This window comes from Mchenga conophoros, linkage group LG15 (genome assembly GCF_057382185.1).
Source record: "Mchenga conophoros isolate Kocher_MC1m ecotype Shallow Benthic linkage group LG15, M_conophoros_male_GT1.1, whole genome shotgun sequence".
NCBI classification, from domain to species: domain Eukaryota; kingdom Metazoa; phylum Chordata; class Actinopteri; order Cichliformes; family Cichlidae; genus Mchenga; species Mchenga conophoros.
The window spans coordinates 3009655-3028959 of NC_140540.1; the positions used below are offsets into that span (position 1 = coordinate 3009655).

At 41.2% G+C, this 19305-nt stretch overlaps 1 protein-coding gene across 11 annotated transcripts in view; it reads right to left on the minus strand.

Annotated features, from left to right (window-relative positions):
• nrxn3b (neurexin 3b) overlaps positions 1–19305 on the minus strand; it is a 321992-nt gene that overhangs the window by 197599 nt on the left and 105088 nt on the right. For all 11 annotated transcript variants that reach the window (XM_085245861.1, XM_085245865.1, XM_085245862.1 and 8 more), the window contains one exon: positions 18270–18653. In XM_085245861.1, coding sequence (XP_085101987.1) covers positions 18270–18653 — 384 coding nt within the window. The remainder of the gene's footprint in view (positions 1–18269; positions 18654–19305) is intronic.

A 19305-nucleotide genomic window follows, 5' to 3' on the forward strand; every position in this document is an offset into this window, starting at 1 on the left:
TTACAGCTGACCAATCATTGGTGTGATGTTATAATGTTGCGATGTAGCGGATAAAGGGGAAAAAATGCCTTTGTTTAAATGGAAAAAATTGTAAGAGTTTTTTCTTTAATAATTTCTGTACTATTATCAAAGTTTGGTTTGCTGTTAGCCAGATTTATGTAATTGGTTTGCTAGTCAAAGCTTTTAATAGTATTAGCCAAATTTGTGGCTAATGCTAACCGAATACTCTTTTGACATTAGCATTCAGTTTTATTTTTTTATTTATTTTTTGATCTTCACCACTTCCTAATTGAGAAAAAGACTATTTCTTGGTTAGAAATTGGACATTTATTACTAACTAGTTGGTAACTGTAGGACTAGAAAGTGATTGTGCTCCCAGAATCAGGTTTAAAAATAAATGTAAACATCAATCATGAAGCCCAAGGCTGATGTAAAAGCCAGCACTGTTTATTCATAAATGTTGTAATTTCAGTGCTCTAAAATTAAAAGGAAAAAAGACCCACATGTTACAAGTTTTCCTTTTTATGATCAAATTTATTTTAATCTTTGATCATTTTGTGGTTGTTCCTGTTTTTAATTACCTGTTCACTTACCTGTTCCAGAGAGAATTCTTTTATTTTTCCCTGAAAGAGACCCGTCTCGAATTACAAACACCCGTTTGATCCACTGTTAAAATATTGATGGTGGAACAATGAAAAAAACAAGTCAAATAATGGAGGACTTAACAAATAACTGCAGTCTGTGGTTCACAACAGAGGCTTTTTTTATCATTTCTTTTCCATTTTTGATTTGGTTTTTTTGCAGAAAAACCCTAAAGACGTGCACAACAATGCTGAATCTCAACCCAGATTTGAGAAGACGTCCACAGCAAACACTCTGAAGAATGACACCCCTCCACCCCTCAGGCAGCAAAACTCAGGATGAGGTCAGTGCAGGGATTATTAAATATCCTGTCATGCTCAACCTAAGCAGGCCAAGATGAATCTATCAGAATATCAACAACAAAAAAAATCACAGGGGTTAATGTAGCGCCAATATGAAACAGTAAGCGCTTTTGTGCATCAGACATATTGAATAGGCTTTACATGGGGATGAGGTAAATCCGTGGAGCTTTATCAACATGTGACAGATAACACTGGTATCTGAAACAAGCTGCTACACATTTAATTTCAAGTATAATTTTATAAAGGACATCATATTGTACTATTTATTCCGTGCTGTATTTTAGGACAGAAAAGAGGCTAAATCATTCCTGCGGTGTTGTTGGCTTAAATCCACCGGTGATATAAGTCGTGGAACAGCACTCAGTTGCAACAGTCTCTGTGGTAGCTTATGCCACTGTAAGATGGATTATTCAAAGCCAAGCGGCTACATTTGACCTAAAGGATGTTGAAGTTATGATTAATGACAGTACACAGTGATTTATGGGAGTAAAACTCCTGCTTAGTTGGTATAGCGACACACATGGGCACACGCTGGGTCTCATACAGTATACGCACATAAACAAAGTTTGCAAAGTCTGAATACCTTACATGAAACTTTACATTAACCCATCCACAGACTGCTGTCAGTGCAGCCCATACGCCACCAAGGAGGTCAGTCTGAAGGAACACGCCACATATCAACACAAATAATGATAATTTGGGGACAGACATGGACACAGGTAATGAATTGAAAAGTGCAATAGAACAAAACGTATTTATCAGAACAGGCTGAATGGCCATTCCTCACAACTATAATCTCACTAGAAACTTAAAAAAGCCACAGAATTGTGTTTTCTGCAGATCCTAGTAGCCCCTGTGATCCTCTGCAAGGAGAATTTCTTGATAAAGTAAGTCTGATTTATTGTTTTGCCCTTGTTGAGTTTCCCCAACTCGACTGTGCGTTCTGTCACTGCATCTGGCAAGAGAGGACAAAGACACATCAGTAAATGTGCTTAGCTATGGTGTGTTTGGGTGTGTGGGATAAAGAAAAAGATAAATTTTACGAGTTCCTAAGATTAACCCAAAGGGAGTGTGGTGGAGCGAATGAGTGTGTGAAGCTAATACATGGAGGGCCACTTTGAAGCAACCCGAGCCTGACTGATAAAGGATTTTGAAGACCGATACCAGTTTTTGGTGATTGAAAAATCGGATAGATCCACTATATTTTTCTTCTTTCGGGCACGACACAAACAGGAGCAAACAGATTTCCCCAACATTTATTAAATGTAGCTATTTATGAGTCATTACTATAAGTTGTGGATTACTTGTTTTTGCTTTGCCTTGGTTTGACTGCGCTTGGATCAGCTGGTTGTTCTGTTCATGCGTTTACAAAACAAAACTTGCAGCCTTCCCCCTGGTGGACGAATTATGCAACATCAACAAACAACACATTGGAACCATGTTTCTCCCGTTTCTTCTTTACTTTAATTTTCATTTTTTGGTGTTTATAAATTCTGACAGAGAATAGCCAGTGTCCACCAGTGCCCTCTGGTGGACAAACTGCATGACATCAACCCTCATAACATGATTTTAGGGCAGGGGTCCCCAATCCCAGTCCGCGAGGACCGGTGTCCCTGCAGGTTTTAGATCTCACCCTGGGTCAACACAGTTCTTTACCAGGCCTCTGAAGAACTTCAAGACATGTTGAGAAGGTAATTTATCCATTTAAATCAGCTGTGATGGATCACGGACACATCTAAAACCTGCAGGGACACTGGCCCTCGTGGACTGGGATTGGGGACCCCTGTCTTAGGGTGTTTTTCCTGTTTCCTTTCTACTTTTTACATGTTTAAATTGTCATTAATCAGTGGTTATAAATAATCACAATCGGCCAGTCAATATCAGGTAGTGGCAAATACCTAATATTGGCCAATTGATACGTAATTGACCAATATTCTCTGAATGCTGATAAAGGGAGAGAACTGGTCCTGTAAACCCGGGGTCGGGAAATCGAGCCTCACTGGGTTTTTTAGTGGCTGTAGCTCAGGAGGTCGAGCGGGTCATCTACAAACAAAGGTTGGTGGTTTGATCCCTGGCCGCTCCCGTCTGCATACCAAATATCGTTGGGCAAGATGCTAAGCTGAAGTTAATCTCTGATACAGAGTGTGAATGTTAGAAATCACTGAAAAGAGTACTCTTTAAGAAGCAGTCCCTTTACCACTTTATTCTTCTCTGCTGACGTGCTACTGAGATTATTTCCTGCTTTTCACAGATTTTCATATTGTCAAGTTAACATCTTGGAGCCTTGCACAGCTGTCGTGCTTTGGAAATTAAAAGGAGCATTTTACAAGCCAATATAAATGGCTGATTAATTAATTGATCAAGAAAATGAATTATTAGTCAGAGCCCAACTAGTAAAATTCTTAGATATATGTAAATTAGATGGCGTGTGGGGAACAGTGTGGTTTTTCACTGTGCTTCCTTGAAAGTCTGGCTCATACTCTAGTGCCGAGAGAATTTTATCTGATTTATTTCCAGCAACTCCAGCAACATGTTCAACAAATGAAAAAACCTTGTACTGCTGTAAATCTAACAAATCTCACATCTGGTACTCTGGAGCTGTACCTCCTGCTTTGTGTTCAAACCACTGAGTTTGCAAATTAAATGTACAGCAGCTCCCTTTATTGGACTCTGGAGGAAGAAATCCCCCCATGCACTTGTGTGATTCTCCACCACTGCACTCTTGGTTGTGAAAAACGTCGCATCACAAACATTCAAAACACGTTGCACTATTCTTTCCCTCATCGCTACAAAGAAAGTCTTCGAGTCTGAGCAGCAAATGTGTCGTGAGCACACCTGCATGTACACAAAAGCAGTGAACTAGACCAGGATCAGGCCATTGGGGGGCAGCAAAGTCAAAGGCAGCCAGCTGCTGCTGACACCAGCTTCTCATTTGATTTGTTAGGGGATGAGCAGGCTGGGAACATAAACAAAGAGAAGAGATTACCGAAACAAAAAAAAGGCAAAAAGAAACAGCAAACTGAGATGAAAGTACAGCAGCATGAGGAAACAAATCGAGTCTCTGTTCGAATAACAGAATCATTAAACGTGAGAATCGGTCCTTGAATATCGTGCTGCACGAAAGTACTGTTAGAAAATGCTAAATTATGTATTCTCAATTACTACGAAGACTTTAAGAGGATAAAGTATTATCTCCAGCAAAGGAGTACAGTGTACAATCTTATTTTCCCCCCTTTTTTATTTTTACTTCATCCAGAAAAAAGTCCCTCTGGAAACCATCCTCCCTGCTGCCGAGAGGTTTGGAGACTTGTCAATTTCTCAGATGGCCGAACACTGAAGGCTTGATTTCCTCTGTGTGTCCTCCCTCTCTCGCTCTAGCTCTTGTTCTATCTCTGTATATGTGGGGAGTGGACAGGAAAACCACACGAAGGGAAGAGGGGAAGTTGCCCGTGACTGTGTCTTGAAGTGAAAGAAAAAAATTAATATATATAGAGGCAAAGGCAAATGAAACGAGTCACACGATGCAGAAAGTACGGTGAAGATGGATGCGACGCGCTCCCATCGTTCCCGCTCTGCATAGTGCCACAATGAGAGCCTGAGTTTACATAACCCAGCACACTTCCTAAGCACACATTTAATTACAAATGGGGATTAGGGAGCAACGGCATAACGTTCCAAGCAGTGAAAAACTGAAACGAACAGATCGTTTTAAAGTGCACGAGGATCTGTTCTTCTCCCGGGTAAACATTGTCAAACAAATCTCTGGCTCTCTACCACTGCCTCTCTGGCATTTTCAGTGATTCAGTCAACAGTTTGTACTTCCCTCTCCCTCTATCTACGACTACGTCAGCCTTTTTCTAATTCCTATCCATTTTCTTGCACTGTAAGATTTTGTGCAGATCAGCTGATGAGTCTGGCACCGCTGGCGTAGTGTTCCAGCACAGGAGGCCGACTGTCAGCTCGCCACGAGCCTGTCCTCTGGCACCGGAGGCAGGAAGCACAATCTTTAATGGCAGGCAACTCAAATCTCCTCAGCGGGAGAAGAAAGGAGAAGACGTTTTATTCCATTTCTTCCGCATGTGTTCAGGGAAACTACAACAGCTGGCAACCACAAGAATTAAAATTCAATCTACATGGGCGTCGATCTCTTCTATCGACTTTTCCGCAGACGGAAAAGGAGAAAATAAAAGGCTCATGATTTAGGGTGGAGCCTTTTTCTTTCGATGGGAAAAAAATACCTCACCTGATGCAGTTTGAACCACTAAATTTGGGTAAAAAACCAAAAAACAAAACAAGACTTGCTTGATAGTGCAGAAGATACCAAACCCATTATTCTGCTCAATTAACAATTATTCAACAAGAGCAAATAAGATAAGTGTTAAAAGACAAATGGAACAAATCTCAGATGGGGAGAGTGAATGAGAGTCGTCGCTGGTGGGGAAAAAAGAAAGAAGAAAAAATGCAGGACCAGGGTTTTTCTGCACCCAGCACAAAATGTTTCAGCTTCAAATGAAAAAAAGGATTAATTTAGCATGCTTCCCTAGGCTGCCAAACAGTTAGGCTTAGATATGTATAGGCGCAGCTAACATTCCATAAGCTAGACGAGAAAGCTAAATGAAAAGAGGCAAATTGCAGTCGTGTAATTCAGGACAGCACATTCACTCACATACCCGTCAGGTCATCTCTCTCTTTTTTATTTACCAACCAAAGGAGCTTTAAGTGCTTCACTTTGACTTTGGCTTTTGAGAAATCCTGTCAAAGCCAGTGATTTTTTTTTAAAGACGCAACACACAGGAAGGATCAGATCTGTGCGTGTTGACGTGCCTCTGCGTTTTCAAAAGCTCAGCATGCACTAAAAATTTCAAGCTGTGTGTCACCTCGACACGTCTATTCTAAACTTAGTCAAACACTTTCTGGTGTTTTGGCGACTGCTGACATCTTGGTATATTGACACCTAAGTATATATACGTACATATATTCGAGGATATCAGTCCTGCCATCTCCTTGTTAGTTACATGCCAGAGGAAAAAAAATAAATAAATAAAAATAAATTATATATATATATATACACACATATATATCTCCTGTGTCAAGAGAAGGAGACAGGTGATTTATCTCACAGCATACAGACATGATGAATAAATAAAATATGAGGTAGCATTGTCTGGCTGGTAAATAATAGACAGAGACATATAGCGTTATTGCTGCTCCAAAGTGAACTGCAGGTGCAGCTGCTAATGTTGCTCCAAATGTACCACCTGCAGTGCGCCACAGAGACATTGTGTGCTAAATGATGCGAATCAATTACCACATCCACGACCAGCGAGCCTTTACTGCTTTACGTGAAACAAAACATCAGATGATGCCCTTTCAGGCAAAAAAATACTAAAATTAAAAAATAAATAAGGAAACAGTCCGACTGGGTCTTTTAAGTCTAGTCATCTATTTGAAATGAAAAAAGCATGTCCTATCATTAAAAAATTTAATCATCTGCACAGAAACAGTAATTCCCACATCATAGGTACGGGACAGGGGTGGGCGGGCCCCAATATCGACGGTATCGATACTAAAGCAATGAGATCGATATTGCATTTCTATCTATGTGTTAAATACACTGAGTTGTGTTAAATACTTTATTTGGAAATGAGAAAACAGATCTCAAACATGCGCCACTAAAAAGTGTTTGAGCCTTCTGTGTTGACTATCACATTTATTTGAGGAGCTATTTGGGTAGCCGACAGCAGCGGTCCCCAAGTTGTGCCACAGACCGGTTTATGTCTGACAATATTTTCACGCACCGGCCTTTAAGGTGTCGCGGATAAATACAACAGAATAAAATCGGCACTGGTATCAAAAAAAAGAAGATTTATTCACAACACACGGGAAAAGACCCAAGGAAACCGAGTTAACGATAAAAACCCTGAAAGCCATGAATTTCACACTCAAGCCTCAACTTATGCGGCTCTTGTTCACTAATTATTGTGGAAAGTAACAATCACAGTGATTTAGTGGTCGTTAAAATGTGTTCGGAACTAGCAAACTAATGATGACTCATCTGAAAAATGACGACACAGTGCTCTCTGCTAAAAAAGCTGCCTTTATAGGTTAAATCCATCGGTATGTATCAGCAATACCGGCTCTGTATATACTTTGTGTCGGACGTCTACCGCAATTTGCAGATTTGCACGGCACTAGTCTACCACCATTCTTAATTTGCCAGTGTTTCCAACATATTCCGCCTGTTTTGTATTTTTAGCCTCATCCTCTTCTCGTTTTTATCTGTTTATGTATTTACTGCCATCCTCCTTTTTTTACCCTTCTTCTATGAGCTGGCCAGTTAGTCAGGGCAGACCTTCAAGTGTCATTTTCTCTCTCTCTGCTGAGATAAATGTCCTAGCAAAGGTGCTCATCACCCATTTATGATGAGAAGTAGGGGCAGCAGGGAAAGGCACGAGAACAAACAAGATGACAGGAGGTACCAGTAGAACAGAAGAGAATGGGATTGGACCTTTTTTTAACATCTCTTCTTTCAAAAGATAGAAGAGAACTTAAATTATTTTCACTTCAAGTGACATAACTGAGGGCATTGCAGAACCCTTAATCATGAATCCCTCCTCTTACTTCTAAAGACTTCCTTATCCTTCTGTGTTTGGGTGGATATCTACTTTCTTACACTGGAAAGGTATCTCGAAGGCTCCTAGTTGTACATCTCATTCTATCTCACTATGCGATAATGGTTTCCTCCAAATGCCGACAGCTAAACTAAAAAAAACTGCTGAAAAGGTGAGTCACTGTTTAGTGCGTACTCAGACAGCTGCACAGTTATCGACCTTGAAGAGATGTTCTTTTATTCAAACCAAATCGTCCAGCATTGGGCCGAAGCTTTCTATTGCGAGCATCGACGCACGCTGCCATTCAGAAACGTGACCTTGGAGATTCACTAATTTCCCCCCGTTCTGCAACAATAAAGGCACCGCCCTCCCCAGTGCTTTATCCGACTGAAGATTTACAGACTCTTCAGGTCAAAATCCACACATGTCATATCTATTTTGATGTCGGCCATTTTACTTTAGGTTCATGGCAGCAACTTGAAAAATTGGAGAAGAAAGAAATGTCGAGTAAAAAAAGAAAAATTTAGAGGACGGTTTTCAGGAGAAACCATACAAAACTCAATGTGTTTTACTGATAAAAGGTAAAGAAAAAAACAAATAATAGAGAAACCTTTAAAAAGCACTGAATGCATTTATAATGGCAGGCATGTAAAAACACTTTTGTAAAACGCTCAGGAGGCACTTCAAATATTTACTAGTACTTCCCTTCAATTAATACAAAATAAGAAGTTTTTTTTCCATCTATGATAAAAAGTTACAGACATGCTGTTAACTTCTGTTTGAAACAGCGAGCTGTTTCTCCGTCCATTAGTTTGAAACGTTTTGGAGTTTAAACACGTCTCTGCTGCCACTTTAAATATAAAAGTAGCACTCAATCACTTCTAATTACGGAAAATTTGAAAACATGGCACTACTGTACCTGCATGTTGTAGGGTAAAAATTAAGGGTACGCTTTAAATTTATATTTCGTCCCGAGGCTTTGATGGGAACACATATTTAAATATGCTGGTAGGTGTCAAAAAAAAGATCAGAGCTTTAAAAATATGCAGAAGACGCAGATTAATATGGCAGAACAAGGCCTCATATCTGTATAGCATATCCATAATGGTGCAGTGATTTCTCTTTCTGTCTGCTTGGATTTGTTGTACTGTATAAACACAGTGTGCATAGGCTAGGTTTGACATATGGAATCAAAATCGTATGTGGCAGTAATTGGTACCTGACCTCAAGAAATTATTCACACAAAGGCAGTCTGGCAATTATGCAAGGTCTATTATAGGGCTCGAGGATTAAAGAGACTTTCAGATAGATTTTTTCCCCCTCCCTCTGTGGGTGGAAAAGGCGTTTAGACAAGCATTTAAATTATGCCACTCTAACACCAGTGGAAGCGGCATTTAGCATAGCTGAGAACCGAGCTCATCTGAATACAAATGGCTTTGGGAAAGATTTTTTTTCTGAGTGCAGAGATGATGCAGCAGGAGATCGCGGCCTGTTTGGAACCGTATATTCCCGTGACGTCTCTGTATCATCTTAGAAACAGACAACACTGTGAAAGACACAATAGAAAACAATCGATTTAGAGTAAACTATTCACGATGAATGTGCGTGAAGATCTGCCACCATCACCCTCACTGGCCTCTTTTTACCGAACACGCAACGTCTCTCATCCTGATTCTGACATTCCAAAAAGTTGACATTAAAAATTAACTTTGATGATGTCAATAGTGTTGCAAGAGAAAAAAAAGGGGGTATTGCTGCATCAGTTTGATTATTATTAGTGGGCATCAGTGAGAACTGCAGCTGTCTGCTAATTTTCTTTTACTGCAACATTTTGATACTTTGTAACCCCCAAACAGGGCTGTATGCTGATTGGCTGATTGAAAACTTTTTTTCTGCTGCCTCCCCTCCACCCTTTTCCTTCCTTAGATGGAAATGAGTGTTTATTTTATACATGTTTTTGATTGGCTATTCGCTGTGTGACCTCAAAGTTATGGAAGCAGCGGCAATAGTTTAGAAAAGTAAATCTACTTGAATCTGTGCAAATCTTGAGCACAACACAGAACATTTTTAGCCTTTGCGCATAACCTAAAAGGTAAAAGAACATAACATCACTGCCAGGTTGCAGAATTTCATACTGAAAGGTGGCAACCATCAATGTCACCCGGTTGACATTCTGCAATTATAACCTGTGATTAAACTGTAAAAGCCGTGTGGCAACCCATTATTTCACTGCCACTATGAATGAACAGCGAGGAAAGTGAGCAGGTAATTGCACAGCCTGTGTGTTCTGGTGCTTCGGTCTTTCTGAGAACCGGTGTGATTGCTGTCATTAAGTTTAGGCAGTAATGTAATGACAAAAAAAAAAAAACTTCCCTAAATGGCAGCATGAGGACCAACTGAGGACAACTCCTTCAGCGTGCCTACAAGTTAAAGAGTATTAAATTCAAATAATTAAACAACATGCAAATTATGTTTTTCGCCTCCGGTGAAAACATTAGGAAAGAGGAAGCTCGTGCTGTGCTGAGTGATGTATTGACTGATCTGCGGTGGACACACTTCCAGCCATCAGCTTGGGCCTGGAGCCATCGCTACTCTTCTGTACTGACAGTTGGGAAAACACAAGCACTTACTGTACGTGGGCGGTGGCATCTTGTCAGGGAAAATGCAATATGCATTAGACACAATCCAATCTGTCTCCAGTGGATTGATGTGTGTTTGTGTGAGTGTATGTGTGCGCTTCCAACTGGCGTTCGCTGTGTATTCGTGTGCGGCGCGTGTGTGTGTGTGTGTAAATGCAGCAGAAAGACAGAAAGCGGAGAGTCTCGGTGGGATCACTTGGCGCTTGGCTGGCACACCATCAGACAAACACACTTCATTACAGGCCTATTTACCTGATTAACTGGGCTACTTTATCAGCTGCACAGCACTCTGCAACACACAACTGTCAGCAGCGCCCCGGCTCCCTAAAAGCTCCCCTCCCACACCCACACAAACAGACCCACACTCAAACACAAAACCTCCACTTACCGACTGACTGTTTGGATGACTGACTAGCTTGCTGAAACAAAGCCTAAGATGGCATTCTCCTTCGCTCGGCAGACTCAGAGGATGACATCAAATATACCTCCCTGTAGTCTTGAATTAATGTCACCTCTTACAAGTTAGACTCAAATACGACCTGAATAATCTGTTGTGCTAGAGTTTTCCTTATGGGGAATAACATTTGGGTAACCTTTTCATGTAATGGAATGTAACAATCAAAAAGAAATAAAGCCTCGAGCTGTCTCCCAAAGACGGGAAAGAGGACAAAGCCCACCTTGAAACATTATTATTACAGGAGGGTAATGATTTCCTTTTTCCTCTTTGCTTTCTGTGGATCTGACTGCAGGCGAGAAGAAAATCATTTCTCAGCATCAGTTTTAAAGCACTACACCAAACTAAACCTGCACGCCCGATTCAACCCAATTAGACATTTCCCACGCAGCAAGAGCTAAGTTACAAAAATAACTTTTTCATGGTTTGGCAAATGATTAAAGCTGGCACCGCAGATGAATAAAAGTAGTCTAACAAAGTTTAAAAAAAGAAGAAGAATTTCTTCTTATTCTAAGGGTGAACCATTTTACTATGCCTGTATTTAAAGCAGGATCAGCGGTGTAGGATCTGGTTAAAAGATTACATGAGAGTCTTTTGAGGCTGATTTTCTAAAGATTTAAATAAACTTAAGGCTACAAGTCACACTAGGGAAAAGAGTGACTGGAGACCGTGGCACAAGCAAAATTATTGTGACTATCTGCAATGAACTAGCGGTCTCATTGCGTTTGAACTGATTACTCTGAAGACGGGGACCGTGTCTTTGAGGACACGCAGTCTTCAAACCCCTCTTGGTTTATCAAGCTGTCTGCTAATCTACACACACAGAGCATTCACATTAACTACTTACATTTAGAGTCCAGCCTGAACCTCACCAATTTCCTCCACAAACAGTGATGTAGTTGCTGCAGTTCAAAGTTCAAAACGATTTTTATATGTGAATGTAACCAGAATACAACCACTTGATTCAAGTTGCCTCAAAAGAGATGCTTAACAGACGCGATGTGTTTGGCACAGAGTGAATCAGATTGATTGCAATGTGTTGGCAATCTGTCTGCATTTATAAATTAGATAACAGTATTTGCAGACCTTCACCAGTCTGTCTGAGAGTGACTGCAGTCTGCAGCCCCAGCTGGGCAGTGATTGTTTGGACACAGGTTAACTCATGACCTGTGGAACGTGCCCTGTGGTTAAAAGTGGTTTCTGTCTTCTACCTATAAGAGGAAGCTACACCTCCAGAGCATCCGGTGAACGCTGTCCTAATTTTGTCACAACCAGTCACACTTTCTCTCAGTTCAGTAGGAAAGTTTGGACAGTGCTCCTTGATGCCAAATTAAGATCGGCCAGGATCGTCAGCTTGCCTAGCCCGAAGCAAGACTCTCTTTTTTCTGTTTGCCATGCGTGTCTATAGAGGCTGCACCAAGCCAAGCGGCCCCATTTGAATTTAGATCACAGGAAGACAGTTGCTGGCAGGGGCAAGCTCCTGGTCACAGCCCATATGATGGGGCCTATCAGGGCTACGGCCCTGTTACTACACCTGCATACTGTTCGGCTTTGGCGCTGCTTGGCTGGCATATACAAACATGCATTCACACAGGCCTACTGGAGTTAATCATAATAATGGATGCAAATATATACAGTGTGAAGACACAGAAACATATGGTCACAAGAAACTGTAAATGATGAGACTTAAAGCTTTTTATTCATCATATTCACACACACACACACACACACACACACACACACACACACACACACACTCTAGCTACCATGCTGACACTACATCTGTTTGTGCCATACCACGGCAAGCCTCTGATCACAGGCGCTGTCATGTCTCATGGGCGAGGTTAAAGCAGATTTGCCAAAAGGTGGGAGTATATGTGGGGGTGAAGAGAGAGGGAAGTGATAAAATGGGAAATGCGGAAGGTAAAAGAGAAGGAAGAACATCAAGAGAGAAACAAGAAAGGGAACAAATATGATAGGAAAACGGAAACAAAAAAACAGATAAAAGGCAGAAATCATCTGTATACTAAACCCGGCACTGATACTAGGTAGAAAGCAGCAAGCAGACAGCAGTGCTGTTGTCTGTTAATGTCGCCTGGTACGATCTTTGATCTCCTCAAAGAGTCTAAAATATCTGTCAGGTTGCATTTTCGTTCTAGTAAACAGAGCAAGAAAATTGCCTGCTTTTTAGCTCCCGGTGGAGGAGAAGGAATTACACGGAGCGATGTGCTCCATTCAATACAACTGTGATGAAATCATCGTGAGACTTTCATTTCTGATGATTCCATTATTTGAGATCCAAAAATATAATCAGCGAAAAATGGGCTGAAACTACTTTCATGGGACCTGGGTTTTCCTCTGCTAAAAACCATCAGTGGTACATAAGGAGGAGGTTTTCCACTTCCACCCGTGGTGCTGCAGAATACTTCCACAAAGAATTAGTTAATCAGTAAAACAAAATCTGTCACGGTCCTGGGGTTCTGTGGAGTTTTGCATTGTTAGCTATATACTGCAGTTTGGGTTTCCTGTTTAAAGGCTTCGTTCTTATATTTGGATCCAGTTTCCATTATTTGTTTTTAACCCCCTAGGACCTGGCATCTACATATGTGGACATCACATTTTGGGTTATTTAGACCAAAATACTCAATTTTGCTCTACAAGGGCCTGATATCCACTTACGAGGACATTATACTGCTACTGTTCTACCGAATATCCTCATATGTGGCTCAAATGTTCTTAGAAACAAAAATTAGGTAAAAAACAAAATCTGGTAATTCTTTGTTTTTACATTCATCGGGACCCAATCAGCCCAAATATCAAAGAGAAATTAAAAATGCATGCAGTGGAAGAGTTCGGGTCTTAGGAGGTTAATTCATGTTTTTTCAACTAACATGCTGAGCTGTAGTTTCTAGTTTTTATGGAGTGCTGGATGGTTTACTCCCCTAATTCTTTTTTCCAATTCTTAGTCTTAATTTAGCTTCAGTTCCTGCACCGAGTTTGTTATTTCTGGCATGTTTCGTTCCCTCTGTGCTTCTTCCTTCTGTTTTTGCACCCTCATCTTTCAGCGTTCCTCTCTCCCTTCTTCATGTTTAGAGCGAGTTGTCTTGTCTTTGTGTTTAGCGATGTGTCTGTTAGGTCGTTTCCCATTTTTGACAGGCAGTCTGATTATCCTGATTACGTTCACCTGTGACCTGTTCCGCCCCTGTTTCTTATTTCCCATTGGCTTCAATATATAAATGGCCTGTTTCCCCTGCTTGTGTGCTACTCTCTAATTTGATTAATCCTTCTGTTTTTGGCTTTGCTTGTGTCTTGAACTTGCTCCTGTACTACTCCATTTTGCTGGTTGTTTCTGACCATCACTGTGCAGTACTGTTGGTCAGTAGTGATTAAAGTAACTTTTCTTTGATTGTGAGTCGGTGCACCTTATTTTTTTAACAGGAGAGCTGCAGTTAAGACGTTTCAACACTTGTGGCAAATGGGACTGAAGCTAATCTCAAAGTGTTTCTAGCACGTCAACAAGCTGCATTCAAAACTGGATCTTATCTAAAACAATCCGTCGCATTTCAGATGTTAATACAGAACCAGAGGGAAAAAAGTGGAAGAAAGTGGCTTCTTCTGTTGAGACCACACGGAGGCGATGAATAAACGTTGCCCTTCTTATCGTCACATACCCAAATACACATGAATCTGTTCAGCTGCCTGGCTGGAGTAAACTGACTGTGCTTCCCACCACCGGTGCATTACGACAGTCATTATCTGAGAAACCTGTGTACATACTTTATTGATTTACCCAACTCTGACTTTGCTGGTGTGAGAAGTCTCTGACTTCAGGAGTTGAAATCTATTTGACTAAAATATCACAAAACAAAAGTCTGAGGCTGATTCCAACAAACAAAAGACAAGCTTATTTACATTAGATGGAAAAGTCACCAGCAAAGGCCAAACATTGTGATGTAAATGCATAAGCCTGGTTACACTCCCTGGGAGAGTGCTGATCTTTATCATTTCACCCTTTGTCTCATCACACACGCGCACTTCTCCGCTGTACTGTATAGCGTGCTTGAGATCAATAGCGAGCGCCATGTGCAAATACATCTCAGTGGTTGTTTGATATTGTCACCGGGGAGCTCCAGGGTCTGCTTAAAAGCATGGAGGAGAAGGAAAATAAATTCCTCTACCAGCATGACTAATATAATCCCATTCAGTCTAAAGTGTCGCGCATTCATTTTGAGAAAAAGAAAATACCTCATGCCGTTTCAAGCCCAACATTTCAAATCAAAGGATCACTTAAATCAAGGGCTACTGTTTTCTAAACAGGCAGATGTATTCTTTTCTTCAGTGTGAGAATATGCAGTAGTAGACCGTCTGCTAACATCCACGCCTTGAGAAATGATTCTTTTTTTTTTACCACTGATGTAATGAAGAGGCTTTAATGTGACTGTGACCTCCCATGTTTAGCCTGCAGCTAAAGGTCAAACACGAGTATGAAGCCACGAAACCTAAAAAGAACAAGGAGCTCAAATCAAAGGAGTTCCTATTCAAAACAAACAGTGAGCACTGCAGAGGACCTAAATGCAATAATTCACCTTTAGGGAGTAACACTGAGATCTGTCTTCACTTTGACAGCTACAAATCAAAGCTTTCAATTTATTGCTCAGCCTTCCTTACGGCCCTTTACCTGTGGTCGCGGGCTTTGGTTAGCGACTGAATGAATTAGATCACTGATACCAGCAGCCCGAGATGAGACTCCTCTGCGGGGTGGCTAGCCTCACTCAATATGAGAAAGTGAGCCGCAAACTGAGAGGGCTACAGTATCGAGCTGTGGTGCCTCTGCACTAACAGGAGCTCTGGCTGACATGGTTCAGGCCAGACCACAAGGACAACACACTGTGTGGGAAGGATGTCGAGGCAGCTCTGTCCATGTTTTTACAATTAAGACACCGATTTGATATAATTAGTTTTTGGGTTGAAATTTTCTCTACATCTGAAGAAAGACTGAGTTCTTAAGAGAAGGCTGGAGGAATCGCAAGTAAACTGTTTTTGTGTAGTACAATATCCAGCAGCAGGTCAGTGAAAGAAAAAGGAAAGACATAAAGATATACAGGACTCTTTAACCGTGCTGGTTTGTGAAGTCCTGAAGTGGGTGAATATGACCAAGAACGACACTGTTCAATTATCTGTTCACCATAATTTACTAAATGATCATCACGCTGTATTGCAGGAGTCTGAAGACGCAGCTTTAAGGCTTTTCATGCACTGCCTTTCAGAAACAGATCCATCCATGTTTTTATGCAGCGTATGACTAAGAGTTGGGTATTGAGATATTTTGTGTTTGAGGAGGATGGATATCGACAGGCTATAGACAACAAAAAGGCAGAAAGCAAACAGTATGGACCAGAATTAAAAAACGGGAATCTGAACGCTCACCATCAGTGCACCTCAAAGCCGGTGATGAATTCTGCATTTACAAGAGCAGTGTGAGTTTCAGATGCAAACATTAAATTAACAGTATGGCGTAAAATGTTCATAACCTGAGATGTTTTCATTACTTATCACAATAACTTTAGCTTGTTAAGGTTAATGCAGTGAGTGGGCTGCTTATACAACACTGTGTGTATGTCGGAGATCATTGTATATGCAGCTGTACAGTTATTTGCTTGTTTGTTTGTTTTTTCATGATATTTGCTGTTGGCAAGTGTGAAGTTGGAGTGGTACTCTTAGTTGCCTGCTAATTAAAAAACTGGAGCACTAAAGGCCAAGATATCCTGACATCCTATTATGTGGTAGCTGCCTGCAACAAACAGCACTGCCTGATGCACTCAACGGACAAACAGTCATCAACAGTTAATGCTTATCTTTCAAAAACAACAAAAAACTTTAGTCTCCAAACCCAAGCCATGAAAATCCAAATGATACCCTCAAGGAAAAAAGCTCCACAGCCAAAACAGACTGCATCATTTCAACTGTTTTGGAATTTGGTGAAGTGACATCGTTCTCACCAGGATCAGGAAACAAACCATTATGGAGTGGCCATGAAAAATACCTGTTTCAGCTGCTGTGTGTGTTGCAGTCCAACATTATCTCAAATTCTAGCAGCATAACACATAAAGATGATGCATTCACTCAGTCATAACAGCATCAGGAACATCACCATGTCATTACACCTCAAGCCTCACTATTTAACCCCCCAAAACAATCCACTGCTGAACAGTGTAAAGCTTTATTCTCAGGCAGACCTGCTGAGTTGTCAAACAATGGCAAACGGTCTGCATGAATGCAGAGATATGACAATTATGAAACTGATGTGCGGGAAGGAGCAGAGCAGGACAAAGACGAGTGATAAGTTTTCTTCCCGAAGGTTTAAGGTGACAGAAGTTCACTGACTGAGTGGTTTTTAGCCAGGCACAGCTGGCTTCACACATCTGGCTTTTTCTTTTCCCCTTTTTTTGTGCAAATAAAACATGACGGACGTCCACACTACGCCAGGCGCAGCAGTCGGACTAGCACAAGGTTAACTCGTGAGCCAGCTCCCACTGGAATTTCACCTCTTTCACATTTCAACATTCTCCACATTACTGCAATGCAAAATTTACTTTTGCAGAAAAATTATTTATGATAGTACATTATTGAATATTGATCTGTCTTTTCTAACTCTGAGCTACTTTATGATTTCTTTTTTGTAAACATGCAGTATCAGCAACAAAAAAGGGAACAAATTTCTGTCTCCACCTGAATGCATTTTCCAAACCAATGACTACAAAACAGACCTACATCTACATTGGGTACATTTTGATTTCCCCCCTTTGAATGCGTTAATCAGTCAATACTGTCCCACATGCTACACTCACACCTAATGCTGGCTTTAAGCACCTACTCTCTAGATGCTCATTATCCGTCATACACGTACGATTCTTTACGGGCCTCGAGTTCTTGGGAAAGTACTTAAATCTCTCCACTGAATCCTGAAAATCTTTGTAAAATAGTGAAAGAGTCAAGAGCAATCTGAACAATAGTCCAATAATATACTCTCCCACAGCTTGGAGTGTCCCTATTCTTTCCATCTCATAAAACCTTTATGTGGCCAAGCTCTTAAAACTCAGACAAGGAGAGCCCATTTCACCAACTGGGAAAAGTTCAATTTCTCTCTAGAATCTTTCCCAGGAAAGAAAATGCTTGAAAACCCTCCTATTAAATCTTTCAGCAAATCCTTCCATAAATAATGTGAACCAAGTGTGCCAAGTCACACTTCTGTTGTAACAGAGCGCTGTCCACACCCTTAGAAAATCTATAGTTAGTAAGCAGCAGCTACACCGGCACCACTTTTCAACCATATTTAGAAAAACAGACAGAAAAGATACTTGAACTCTGCAAAGCTACTTCACTGTCAACCACTGCACCTTGTAAGATGCACAATATACTGTCTAAAAGCAGCAAAACACCGCTCCATAAGCTCACTGAAGAAATGGTTTTTAGAATATAAAAGGAGAGCTGAGTGAGCCGCATTAAAGGTCTTGTACTCTCAGACCGATAAACCCTCTGCCAAAGGCAGTAAGATTTTAAAATCATCACCATAAGACGCAAGACAAACAGTACGCAGAAAGTGGCTGGAAAGGACTCTCACCTCTCTCGCAGGTACTATCCCAAAAGCCGGTCCCGGTACAGTCACAAATGAAGCGGTTCCAGCCCTCCTTACAGACCCCGTTGTTCTTGCAGGGGTTGCTGTCACACTGTTTCCCCGTCACCTTACTACACGAAGACTTGATGCCGGTCATGTTCTGCGACTGAGCTATCTGCCGGATGTCCTTGCTGCGGCCATCGATGAACAGATCCCGAACACAGCCCACATAGCCGTAGTTGAGCATAGCTGTCCAGAGCTCAGTCGGGAGCACCAAGCCCATTCGGCTGTCAGGCAGACCGCCCAGATAAAGGTCCCCCTCCAGGTCCAGGATCTCATTTTCCCCGCTGGCTGTGAAAGGGGTCCGACGGCTGTTTACTGAAATGATGCCTGAAGGGGGGAAAAGGCGATTACTGACAAATAAAATATCATTAAATCGACTTGTGCTAGAAAAATGCTGGGGTATCCACTCTGACATGTTTCTTGGTGGTGTTTTTCAAAGCAGGCCTCGTATTTTACAGTCTAAGTGATCTGCCATGTTCTACTGGCTGACAAATAAAAACACTGCTTGCTTCAGCTACAGTTCTTGAACCCAAGTAACATCTATTACCTTTAGTCTATAGTTCTTTCCAGAACCTTTCAAAGAGACTGACAGTCATTTTTTTCATTCATCAAGGTGAGGACAGAGCTGAAAATGACAGATTTCTTTTTGTAATTTTGTACTTGAGCTTTAACAAAGTAGAGATGCACTCAGCAAAATTGTGAAAGATAGAAATAGCGCAGCACACCACCCCGTGCTAAAGATGTGGGCTGAGTAAGTGGAGGTGCAAACTTATGTTTGGCAGCCAAAATTGCACTGATCACAGACTTTAACAAGCTCTTCAGGGAAACTCTATTTGTGTCACCAAATAACAGAAAAGAAGGCTGAACGAAAAAAAATCAAAGAAAAAAACCCTCAAATCTGACAAAACTACTCGTCTCCTGGGAAAAGGTTACAGAGCAGGTCACTGTCTGCACCTGTGGACACTCAACGATCGCTCAT